The 13,301-nt window shown below is 36.9% G+C and overlaps 1 protein-coding gene across 2 annotated transcripts; it reads right to left on the reverse strand.

Annotated features, from left to right (window-relative positions):
• Positions 1-7,396: 7,396 nt before the first annotated feature.
• On the reverse strand, positions 7,397-12,532 carry LOC125745855 (corticotropin releasing hormone binding protein). Of its 2 annotated transcripts, none has more exons than XM_049019095.1 (7): positions 11,559-12,532; positions 11,081-11,174; positions 10,214-10,371; positions 9,409-9,619; positions 8,761-8,921; positions 8,042-8,159; positions 7,397-7,720 (listed from the first exon to the last, which is right to left on the reverse strand). In XM_049019095.1, the coding sequence occupies exons 1-7, from the start codon at positions 11,649-11,651 to the stop codon at positions 7,566-7,568; spliced, it is 990 nt and encodes a 329-aa protein (XP_048875052.1). In that variant the 5' UTR covers positions 11,652-12,532; the 3' UTR covers positions 7,397-7,565. The 2 variants fall into 2 exon arrangements, with proteins under 2 accessions (XP_048875052.1, XP_048875053.1); XM_049019096.1 differs by having other exon boundaries at positions 8,773-8,921; positions 11,559-12,529.
• Between the last annotated feature and the right edge of the window lie 769 nt (positions 12,533-13,301).

Genomic DNA, 13,301 nt, shown 5'->3' on the forward strand with positions numbered 1-13,301 from the left:
AGCTACTCTGCAGGTTTTAGCGAAGTGAAGAGAAGTGAAGTGGCTCCATCCCCTGGTTGCAGCAGTTATCAGTTACCAGCTATGCCGTGCTGACACTCCTGTCGCTTGCCTGTGTAGAAGCTATGATTGCTTAGAGGTGGTGTTGATTGTCTCCTGCTGATGTGCGGTAGATTTCTGTGAGGATGCCGTATCGCAGCATGTTGAATTTGTAGTAACTACAAACATTCGAGGACATGTTACTAAAATTAAGTTGTTTTTTTTAATTTTGTAGAGATTAATATAATTCATGCAATAGGTTTCCTGTCACATAAATTTGCATGATTTATATAATTGCAGGAAATCCTTACTGATTAAGTTGTTCTGTTTAATATCCCATGTATATTTTATATTCTTTTGCTTTATAGACCCAACTTACCACCATTTAGTACAAATACAGCATCGTCTATGACCAATATATGTATAACTGAGACTGATGTGGTACAAAGCCTAGCTAAGTTAAAAATAAATAAATCACAGGGCCCTGATGGCATCTTGCCTATAGTTTTAAAAGAAATGAGGGATATTATTAGCCAACCTTTAACTTTACTATTTCAGAAGTCGCTATCTGCTGGTGTTGTACTTTCTGATTGGAAGCTTGCTAATATAGCCACCATATTCAAAAAAGGGGATAGAAGGAATCTAGTAAACTATAGGCCAATCAGTAGGTATCGCGAATTGGTTAAAAATGTGATAAGTATTTTAAAAGTACTTCACGGTACTCTACTTAACAGAAAAACTGGTGTAATATCACAGTTGATTTCACGACGTCAGTTCAACATCACATTGCGTATTCACGTCGCTGTCGTACGTTTTGACTGAACACGAGATGGTGAAATTGAAATTGAGGACACACCCCTGATCTTAAATTGTTTTAGCATTCCGGTAATCACAAACGAAAATGGTAGACAAGACAAAAACTGCTTGCAAACATTGTAAAAGACCGAGAACATACACAAATAGCACAACGAACATGCTTCAGCATGTCCACTGGCACCACAGTGAGCTCAATTCACCACCGCTAGAGTGAAGATTATTAAAAGGGCAAAGCACGCTAAAAAGCTGCACATGCAAGCCTTAGTTTATTTGGTAACGCTTTATATTAAGTGCACCTTCATAATGCATTCATTATGCATTTATAGAACATTCAGTGCACCTTCATAGAACATTCATAAGCAGCATGCAAGTACACTTTAACATCCTAACATCCCTTAACAGCTTTAATATACATTAATAACAAACATTACATGATTATACAATTATAATGTTTGTTATTAGTATGTGATGTTTGAGGCAGTGTGTGGCTCAGTGGGCTAAGCCTATGGGCTTGTAATCACAAGACCACCAGTTCAAACCCAGCCTTAGTACATCTGCACCTCCTTGAGTAAAGTCCTCAGCTCCCTGGGTGCTACTACAGGTGGCAGCCCTTCACAGACAACTTTTTTTGCAAAGAGCAAGTTGAGGGAGGTGTAAAAGACAATTTCCCCATCGGAGTTGATGTAAAGTGATTGTGATGATTATTAATGTATATTACAGCTGTTAAGGTATGTTAGGATGTAAAGATATACATGCATGATTTCTGAATACTTAATAAATATGATTATGACGGTGTACTGAACATTTCGTGAATGCAATATAAAAGCATTATGAAGGTGCAGTTAATGCATACTGTTATTTATTTGAAGATTTTTTTATTTATTTTGATTTGGGATTTTTTTAACAGTATTTTATTCATTTTCAGTTGCACTGTTAAGAAGAGGACATGTTTTGCACAGTTTAGAAAGAGAAATAAAGGAATATTTTTGAATAAATTTGTCTGCAGTGTGAGAAAATCATATTGTGAACTCAGAATCATGAATCGTATCAAATCGTGAGTTGAGTGTATCATTACATCCCTATCAATCAGTTTAACTAGCATTACCGGAAAAATAATGGAAGCTATAATCCAAGTGAAAATGGTAGATTTCCTGGATTAAAATAAAATTCTGAGGGATAGCCAATATGGACTTAGGAGAGGTAGATCCTATTTAACTAATTTACTAGAGTTCTTTGACGAAGCTACAAGAGAAAGTGATCACAAAAAGGCCTACGATGTGATCTACTTCGATTTCCAGAAGGCTTTTCATGTTGTCACCCACAAACGGCTCTTGCTTAAGCTCAAGGCTGCAGGGATTTTAGGAACTGTAGCAGCTTGGATCAAAAACCAGTTAACAGACAGGAAGCAAGTAATTATTAGAGGGACAATGTCACAGTGGACCTGCGTTCAATTTTAGGACCACTATTGTTAATATTTACATTAGTGATATTTACACCAACACATACAATATACTGGTTAAATTTGCAGACGACACCAAGGTGGGTGGTGTAGCAGATACTGATCTAACAGCACAAAGGCTACAACGGGGTCTTGATTTAATTAGCGACTGGGCTGATACCTGGCAGATGAAATTTAAAATAAATAACTATAAGGTAGTTCATGCAGGAAGCAGAAATATAAAGTACAGATATTTTATGGGTTCCACAGAAATAAAGGTAGCTGATTATGAGAAAGATCTCGGTGTGTATGTTGATGCTTCCATGTCCCACTCTCACCAGTGTGGGGAAACAATAAAAAAGGCCAATAGGATGTTGGGTTACATCTCTAGGTGTGTGGAGTTTAAGTCAAGGGAGGTGATGCTATGATTATATAATGTCTTGGTAAGATCCCACCTAGAATATTGCGTGCAGGTTTGGTCACCATAACTTACAGTAAGAAGGACATTGCTGCCTTGGAAAGGGTGCAGTGTAGGGTTACAAGAATGATTCCTGGTCTTAGAGGAATGTCTTATGAGGAGAGGTTAGCTGAGCTGAATCTGTTTAGCCACAAGCAAAGGAGACTAAGGGGGGACATGATCCAGGTATATAAGATTCTAATAGGTCTGGATGCTGTTCAGCCAAATGGCTATTTCAATATTAGTTTAAATACTCATGGCCATAAGTGGAAATTAGCGGGAGAACATTTCAAAATGAATTTGAGGAAGCATTTCTTTACACAGCATGTAGTTGGAGTATGGAATAGTCTTCCTGTTAGTATCGCAAACTAAAACCCTGGGTTCCTTTAAATCAGCTACATAAGATTTTAACAACTCTGAGCTATTAGTTAAGTTTTCCTCAAACAAGCTTCATGGACCAAATGGCCTCCTCTCGTTTGTAAATTTCTGATGTTCTGATGACCCATTTACATTTTTTAAAGAAAGAAAGATGAGTCAACCAAACAAATAGGTATTTCATACAGGGATATGCATTAGCTCTAAGTTGACCCACAATCAGACACAGGAATTATGTTTTATCAGTGAAATTTTGTAAAGTGTGTGTGAAAACAGGCTGACCTTGTCTTCTGACCTGAAACTTCACTAGACTATGCATGCCTGTGTTTGTGTCTCATAGTAGAACAAGATGCAATAAAGAAAGACCAAAATATCATTGTACTTGCTTCCTGTGCAATAATAACGGTATTCTATTCTATTCTATTCTATTCTATTCTATTCTATTCTATTCTATTCTATTATGCTGTTCCCAGCCTTCTAAGAGAACATTGGTAAGGTATCACATACATGTGGTCCTACTGGGAGATTTCAGTGCTCACATGGGGAGCAATGCAGATACCTGGAGCAGCATCATTGGGAAGACTGGACTACCAGGTCAAAAGTGGAGCCATTATTATTACTGAACTTTCGAATAAGTCATGGATTGTTCATAACAAACGTCATGTTCACATAGAAGGATGTTCCATAACATTTGTAGTATCAGAGCACCCTAGGCCAAAGGTCAATGATAAGCTCTTTAGTTATATTATCTACCTGAGACTGTGTGCTGAGAGTGGTCAGGGACATTGAGTCTAGTTGCACTACGTTCACAGACTCAATCATTGCAGAGACTCCAAAGAGTTCTAGCCAGAAGCCAGCCGTGCCTGTTACGAAAGTAACCCTAGACTCCACTGGTGGATACCTGTGGTGGGGAACGCTGTCAAGCTGAAGATAGTGTCCGTTGGGGCGATGCTTGAGTGGAGGTGTTATGAGGAGCTGGAAGGTACAAACAGGCCAGAAATGCTACAGTAAAGGCAGCTGCAAAGACGAAACTTTGGGGAGTCTGAGGGTAATTTCAAGTGGTTATAAGAAAATTTTGAGGACCTCCTTAATCTGGTGGCTATGCCACGAGGATTAGAATTTCCAGTGGGAACTCAAAATAGATTCACGGCTCCTTCAAATTGAGATGAGTCAACTAAAGTCTATTAGCTAACATAATCTTGCAACTTGGATGGTTTCCAAGGAAACAGTTCCAGGCATGTCCCACTGGGTAGAGGCTCTGGGGAAGACCTACGACAAACTGGAGGGATTATGTTTCCAAACTGGTTTGGGATCAATAAGGGATCCCACAGAATAAACTTGAGTCTTTGGCTATGGAATAAGGTGTTGGGTCTGACCTAACCTGCTCATCATGCTGCCACTGCAACCGTCTCCAGGAAAGCACTAAGAAAATGATGATGATGATGATGACTCATGATGAGAAATCGTCATCAGGTTTGGCTTCTTAATGTGGTTATTTCTGTCTCCTCTCCATTCTCTTGTTCTTCTTACCTGTGAGTACCAAGGTCCCATTGGACTGCATCACATTGACCATCAAAGATCTAACCATTGGCTATTTACCATATGAAGGTGTGCATGTCACCCCTTCAACACCAGTGTACTGACCTGTGTAATGTGAAACTTACTAAGCCAATCTGTCTGTAATGCTAAATTAAAATTTAAAAATCAGCTACTACCCTTTGTCCATTCAGCACCTTGGTAAACCATCTCACATCACTAAATGGTCCTTATCAAGACTGCAACAGCTTTCCATTTTGGGAAATATGTGCAAGTCTATAGAGGCTTACTTAAGATTACTTAAAGGTGCATTTAAAAAGCCACTGAATTTCTTGCTTGGATGTCATCCTGACAGTGGATTTTGAAAAGCAGCTTGTTATTTTTCACAGTACTTCAGTACAATTAGAAAAATATTAGGGGTAAGAGAAGGTTGTCATTTAATTTTATCAGCATAATTAGATTGGCAGCAATATGAAATTATTTCAAAGGGTTTAAATTTAAATTAAACAAGACTTACCAAGAGGTGAGTGCAAATAAACCCAGAGGGAGCAGAGGTTGCGAGATAATTCTATTCGGAGATCTGCATTATCTACAGCCAAAAACCCAATATTCACTGTGTGAGAGGTGAGCTTGAAAGGTTTTTATAGTAATAATGCAAAACAAAGTTCTGAGAATTCTATATAGTAACAGGGGTTTTGAAGTAGGACTTTGTGCAGAGCCCAAAAATGCATAGATTATAGCTGCAGCAGGTCATAATCCTTCCCTTAGATGTCTTTCATTTTTAATATTCAGGAAACGTGTTCTCTACTGCTTGCGTGAGTCTGACTTGGTCCGGCAAGCCATCAGGGTATTCAGGGTATACATTTCAAGCTGCCTGTGGTGTTCCTTTGATCTCTGCTCCTCGGGATAGGCTCTTGGTGCATTACCAGCTCAATCCTTATGTAAAATATATATATATATATATATATATATATATATATATATATATATATATATAGATGCTTATATTATTGTTCCTTAAACTTGTTTTTTTGTCTGCAATGCTATAAAATGAGGCAGAAATTTCTGAGTGACAGGTGGCTTCCAGCTGTAGAGTTCAAGCAATCTGTGAATATTAAGGCAGGAAACACTGTCATTTCAAACCAGTCACTTAACGGTGTGCTTGATGTAGATGATCAGCTCTGTGCAGGTGGTCCAGGCCTTTTCTCTGTAATGAAACAGCGTGGCTCAGCATGCCAGCAATTACTATTTAAATCAGGGATGCCTTGCTGCAGAAAGCAGGAATGGGGGGAATCGGCACGTTTTACTGAAACGCTAGCTGATGTTTCTGTGACATGTATCATGTATCCAGCCTTTAATTAGGCATTCTTCATCTTGCAGCATGTAATTTTTCTATTAAAAAGACACAAAGAGTCCACACTTTGGTTTTAATTTTTTACTGACAGTTTTACTGACAGTTTTTAATTTCTACTGGCAGTTTTTGTGGAAAACAATATAATGAGGATCCTGTTTATTTTTTTTATATATATAAGCTTTAGTTCAAAATATTACGGGAGAAGCTCATTTTACGTTAAGCTGCTGTATATTGTATGTGTGCTGTCAGACTACTATTGGATAAACATACATATGCACAAGTTTACATACATAACATTTTCTTCTGGTTTAAGGATAATAATGGTTTGTATATCTTCTTATTTATTATAAGTATTTTACCAGTTATCCAGCCTTGAAAATGTTATTTAAAAACAATGTCGACTATTACAACAGCAGGATGTGACCCTCACCAGTCTGAGTTTGTATGGCTTAAGCTGCCAGTGCATTAGATAGCATTATGATGTGGAGGAGATATTTCGGTCTCTCACAGCCACACAAGAAACATTAACGCTGCTTACCTCCCATTTAGTAGAAGTGCACGTACGAAACATGGCGAATAGATCAGTCATGCTAAATCCCACGCTGAGCAGATGTTGCCTTTGCACAAAAGCTGCTAATTCTGCTTGTTAAGGTTCACATGTCATCAGCGTGACTTCCTGACGAGCCTCTCTTTCCTTTTTTATCGCTTTCAGTTATGCCCGAGATAATGCAAATCTTTCAATGTACCACTATCATCACAATACACAGAAGTATTTTGAATAATTACAATTTCCAGTAAATTTCTTTTGTGCTTTCTGTAATGTAGAGTGAATATATTTTGTTTATTTTTTTATGTAATTTAGGATGCACTCTATTTTATATCATTTCTTATTATTTAAACATTATTCATTTCAAAATTAAATTTCAATGAAACTATTTCAGCGAAAATGTAATTATTTGAATGCATTAACTGAATGATTTTAAGTTGAAACATTATTAAGTATAAAATTTTATTCATTTATAATGCCTATATGTTCATGTTATACGGTATCATTTAAATTATTATTATTTTTTTATCCTGAGCAGTCACTTTATGGAATTATAGCTTCAGAGAATGCATTGTCATGCAATTCAGTTTTATTAAAAACGTTTGGTACAAATAGTTAAACATAATTTACGTTGTACACACTGTGATTATTTTGATGGGAATTTGTATGTTTCTTGAATTGAGATTTTTATAGACTACACTTTACTAAAGAAAAAGAACACTGAAAATTCAATATAATGATTCTGAAGTATATCATTTATGCAAGTTCTTTTAATAAATATTTCGGGATGATTTCATATCATATAATAAAATGTCAAATAATGTTATAATGCAGACAGAACCAAAATAATATTTTATTGAGCCTACAGCAGATAATTTACATAGCAGAAAACAAAAGCAAACGAAAGTAACAGCAATAAATAAATATGTTTCTCAGCATAATTTTGCATCCCCACTTCAGTCACATTGTTATTTGGTGTTCAGAGAATCTCCTTGGAAAAAAAAAGTTATTCCATATCACAGAAGTCCTCCAAGTTGTTTCCTCTGAGCTTCTCAAGTTCGTGTTGATGCAGAAGACGGTACTGAAAAGTCACACGGTTGACGAATTTCCCGCTGGACACCATTCTCACCACAGTGTTATCGCATCCAATCTTCATTTGAGCTAAATGAAAATGAAGACAGGGGAAGCCTTAAAGCCGTTTTTAAACTCTGGCAAGAACGTTTTTTTCCTTCCAGTATGAAAATCGAAGGCATTTATTTAGCATTCCTTCCACAGACTGGAACTTAATGTACCAAATAAATGAAAACAATGAAGAAACACTGAGGAACGGGGAATTGGTTTAATTGTAAGGATTAGCAATCTCACAAAAAGCTTTTGTACTAAAAAGCCTTTCTGAAAAAGCCAAAAGGCTAAGGAGAGGAACACCTGTTGAGGTTCCGTCATATAAGTGCTGTGCACCTGCTCGTGAGAGATTATACTCACCAGGCCCACTGAAGGAGTAGCAGAGATCAGCCACAGGAACCATTTTGGAGGTATCCATGCTGTTCCCCCTGAGAAGCTCCACAAAATCCCCGGCTCCTGCACACCCCCAGGGAGACCTCTGAAATGGCAAACCCAAAAGGCACTGCAGTAATCAAGGGTGCAGATTTGTGTGCGGATGGTAGGGACATGTCACTACCAAAATTTTGGGAGTGCCATGTGTGTTTAGGCGGTTTGGGGGAGTTCGGGCCGATTTGGTCCCTACTGATGTTTAAAACAAACCTAAACCCTTGTGAACAAGCACAAGGTTACACAACATCAAACTATTTGACTAATTTTAACAATGACTCAACATTATCAAAGTCATTTAAAATAAGAGTAAAATGTTAAATTTAAGGAAAATAAATGAAAATATATTTATATTCTATGACAGCATAACAGGTTACGCAAAATGAATTAATTACATTCTACATTCTACAAAAGCAAGAGGAAGTGAACTGAAGGTTACTGTTAACTTGATTTTTAATGATAAAGTGAAAAAGACATAAATGTCAAAGGGGGAATGTTTAGGATGGGAAATGTTTAGGATGGTTCCTGTACAGTTGCATGGAGGACATTCACTGTTTCCCTGTCAGGACAATTTGATAGGTTTGATTGTTTCTATGGAAGAAACATACTACAAGACTAAAGTGCTTTCGAGCCACAACAATGAATGCTCTCACCTTCCCCCTCACCTTCAGAGAGACGTCATTTAGGTGTCCCAGGCTAAGCTCAGCTATCTGGATTTCGACGGGGTATATGATGGAGAAGCTACAGTTCTTGTGTTGCTGGGGGATTACCATTGTGAAGCTGCCCTCTGGGGTCTGGGAAATAACATTGCAAGCTGTGGGAAAGCAGGCACACAGGAAAATGTTAATTTTAATACCAAGGTATGCATGCTCAATTTGTGGAATAAAGAAACATCGCTTTGTAGTTAGGAGGGTCTGTATATTGCAAAGTATCTTCTGTTATTTTTTTACTTAAAGATTAACTTAAGTGTACAATTACTGCTTTTTTTTATCATGACATCATGCAACAATATTATTGCAAGGCACCACCATAGTTATTATTGTTACTCACTTGAAACATTTTTTTAAATGTTCTCTTATTACAAACTAAGAAAGGTCAAAAAAAAAAAACCTTTACATAAAATAGTGTCAAACAGATACACAAAGAAAAATGCATTAGACTGTAAAGGAAAGTTGTTTGATTTCAAATATTTTAAGGAAAATAGTGACAATTCATTAAGAAGAAGCTTACAGGGCTTTCAGTTTGGCTTAAGGTCAATGTACTCTGTATGCTGATAGCAGATATCCCCTAGGCACACTCACGAAAGGGGTTGATGAGTTTGGTCACCGTAATGGTGAATCCGCTCCCAGCGCTGTGTATGCGGAAGAAGATCATGGCCACATTCTGAGAGGAGCGGATCACACTCCGGGAGGAGCCTGTCGTGCAGTAATCTACGTAGCGCTCAAAGAGAGGGTAAGGATGGTCTTGGGAACTGGGAAACTTCTCTCCTTTAAGGACCCAGCCATCAAATATCTGCATGGACGATATACTGGATGAGGATAAACTGATGGGTAAACTTACTGAACTTGCTGCATTATAAGTCAAAGTCAATTTTTGTATCTGTCACCAGCAGTCATACTTGAACAACACACAGCAAAATGCATATTTTGGCAGGTTGATAGACTGTGCTACATAAAATTACAGAAATCACAATTGAAACTATACAGAATATATAAAAATATTTGAAACATAAAAGTATCAAGAAAAAAAAACATAAAACAAAAATTATCACAATACTTAGTGCATTATTGGGTGCAAATATGCAAGGTATTTGTTGTGCAGTAAAGCATGACGAAATACAGTACATTATGAGCAAAATAATTACAGAAGAAAGAAAGAAAGAAAGAAAGAAATGTACTTTATTTGTATTGTTGAATTGTTAGCTGAATTGCTTAGCAGATAAAGATACAGATAAAATGTGCTGAGTCTAGGAGGTTCACTAAAGGATTATTCCATGTTCAGGCTTCTTTCTGCAGTTCTGGGATTAACAAGTTATAGTAGGAGGTCATGGGGAAAGCGGACAGAGAAACCACGGCAAGAAAGGGCAATCGGCCATGTCACGGCTACCTTTATGAAATCCCCACCCGCACAGTCAATGTTGGCTGCGTCATACTGGATGCTGATCAGCTCATTGGGCTCGCCAATGAAGAAGGCAGCGCAGCTAAGCTGCGGCCGGTCGGCCATGAAAGTGAACTGTCCCTCCACGACCAGCATGTCCAGACATCCTAACACAGGGAACAGCGAACACTCGTTACATTACATTGCACATGCAATACAATGAACAGGCCAAGGAAAATGATACATTTTACTTTTTTGGGACTGCTTAGTAGTTTGACTGTACAGCAAAAAGCTAAATTATTATAATACATTTTACATATATATGGCAAAGTCAGCCTAAAGAAAGTGGTGCGCAAGTGTGTAGGGCAAAAGTACAGAATGTTTAAAAATGTGGATATTATTAAGTGTTTTAAGAGTGATGTAGCTGATTATATATTATTCAAATGCTTTTAGTCTATGTCTTGCAAAATAGAGCAAAAAGTATTTAAATTCTCTTGCTTCCAACACACCCACTAGCAACAATATTTTAGTCCCTGTATGAACGTGCATGAGCTCTGAAGCAAATATCTCTGATACTTTTCATTAGATTAAAGTATGACCAAAAACTAGTCTTACAAGTCAGTTAATTTGAGTGGACCAGGCGGGCATGTAATTTAACTGGCCTACATTCTCAATATCAACAACTTCTCCTTGCCTTGTATAATTGTGAAAGTATCGGTATGTATATGATGACTAGAACTGTATATCCATCTGCACTGGTCCTGTATCGAGCATACTTTAAAAAGTCACTCCTAAAGGTGCAAGGACCCGATGAGTAAAATAATAGAATATAACGTAAAACATCTTAAACAATATATATTGCTTAGACCTACTTACGTAAAGGTCGACGGTAAACAAATTCGTCAGACAATTCCCTTTTGAGTTCCGAGTTCAGTAGAGATAATACTCGTTCTGGAGTAATCTCGTGCTCCTGAGAGTATACATAGTAAACATGCACTGAAAGTAATTTAGTTTAAAGATTAATAAATAATCTCACATTATCAATGATACCTTCATGCCGATAAACGAAACCCACAATTTGAGCATGAAATCAACATCGAAGCAAGGCGAATTTAATGCAGTAGAACGCAATCTACTTCCTTGCTTACATACAAATATGTATTTTATGTTTGTTTACATATACACATACACATATAGTTGTATGCATATGTTTGTATGAACATATAACCATTTAAAATTCGTTTGTATGCAAGAAACAATTATATCAATAAACATACGTATAAATAAAGTTTAGTGGGGGAAAAAATGTCGCAAGATATGACACAAAGAAAGAAGAGCACCTTAGCAGTCTTACCTCCAGGTATCGACTCTGTCCCTTGAGAACATACAAGCTCAGCAGGAAAAAACATAAGTGTACTCTGAAAGTCACAGACATTGCACCTCTCATGATTGCAGTGGACGGATGAAAAGTAAAGATCCTGCAAGCAGAACGCCCCTTTTATACAATCCGGATTGCAGTTAATAAACGCGTTCTTTGTAAAGATCTAATGATAAACACTACAGTTACCATAGGCTAACCTTTATAAATTGCGTGCTTGTGACGACAGCATGGTAGAAAGTACGGTTCGACAAACTGTCACACAGGCGGAGGCTACTTTACGACCTGACAGATGCCGTAAGGCTTAAGCCTCGCTACTTAGCTTCCTCCCCAACTCAAGTCTTCTTCGGAATGATTAGAAGTGACTGTACGTAGGAAACGCGTCGCGCGGAGATCATGCATAATCATTTGTAGTGGTCTCCCAAACTATTCGCGATTTTTGAGTGCTTCGAAAAGTACTCTTTAACGCAGAAGAAGTACAAAATAAAAAATACACTGATAAAATCCATTATCTTGGATATATGTCTGTATCTACTTAATATAAACAGCGAACTATGGCATAATACTATGTGAAACAGTATTCATAATTTATAATTAATATCGGGGACAAATTGTGTGTTTTTTCTTGAAAATGTGGTGTTATTTCAGAAAGTAATTTCCCCATTGTTTGGATTTTAAAGCTTTCTATTTTTAAATTAATCGATTCCTTGCAAGCTCCAGATTACAACCGTTAATGGTATTGTATTTTCTTTTGGCTAATCATGGTCGACACAGGAATCGCCCGAGCGACGTTTTTTTTTTTTTTGGCACCATAGGCTATATATTAATTAAGGATAGCCTTTTTATATCTAATTTTACTAATATTTAATTCACTAAAAGTTTCTTTGTTATTCACACGTTGACACGTAAAATGAAAGCTACAATTTTACCCGTAACCAGTGTCATTTAAAATTTTTATATTTAAACAAAAATATGTATATGCCGTTTACCATTAAAATTGAATAGTATGTTGTGTTTTCAATGGAAATTATGCAAAAGATTATTGTAGAAGCTACGAATAATTTCCTTAAATCATCAGTCCAGTATGATCTTGCAGAGCTGACTAAATCCTGCAGTGCTTTCTGGAGTTATCCTGTGTTTACGATGGAACGTCATTGCTAGCAATCGCCGCGCTTACTTAAAAAGACGGTTTAGGGAATTAGATTCCTGCTATTAAACTATTGCTCAATCTTTTAGACTTGCCGTCAGATATGTTCCCTCCAATTTTCTCAAACGCATTTTTTATTCTATTGTTTTTCAGTGAAAATACGCATTTACTCTAGCAACAGATCCCTGGTATATATGTGTGTATTCTAATTATCTTACAAAAAAAACAGTGGACATTCACTGAATCCAGTAAAGGACAATGGGTCTTTATGTTTTTATATGCATTTTAGTTGTCACATGATGTGCTTGAAGATAAGTTGAGGAAAGAAAGGAGAAATTTAAATTAGGTTATATAATATGCTGGTAAAGTTATTCTTGCATATATTGCTCAATATTGCTCAAAATACATTGACACTAACCTTATTCAGACTAAGATGATAATATACAGCTAAGTAAGACGCCAGGTTCAAGTCATCACGTAAGAAAAACAACAGTTACTCAAGTACTTAAGTGAACTATTTATATGATGTGGCTAAATACACAACATTTTTAAATGGTCTGTGGAAGGTAAGT

Source organism: Brienomyrus brachyistius, chromosome 7 (assembly GCF_023856365.1).
Source record: "Brienomyrus brachyistius isolate T26 chromosome 7, BBRACH_0.4, whole genome shotgun sequence".
Taxonomy (NCBI): domain Eukaryota; kingdom Metazoa; phylum Chordata; class Actinopteri; order Osteoglossiformes; family Mormyridae; genus Brienomyrus; species Brienomyrus brachyistius.

What these genes read in the sequence shown, in the direction of transcription:
- LOC125745855 (XM_049019095.1), bottom strand. Translation starts at nt 11,651, where the DNA reads ATGAGAGGTGCAATGTCTGTGACTTTCAGAGTACACTTATGTTTTTTC. An exon ending in TGTTTACCGTCGACCTTTAC is followed by an intron (nt 10,372 to 11,080) that starts GTAAGTAGGTCT and finishes TCCCTGTGTTAG; the next exon opens with GATGTCTGGACATGCTGGTC. An exon ending in CTACTCCTTCAGTGGGCCTG is followed by an intron (nt 7,721 to 8,041) that starts GTGAGTATAATC and finishes ATTTTCATTTAG; the next exon opens with CTCAAATGAAGATTGGATGC.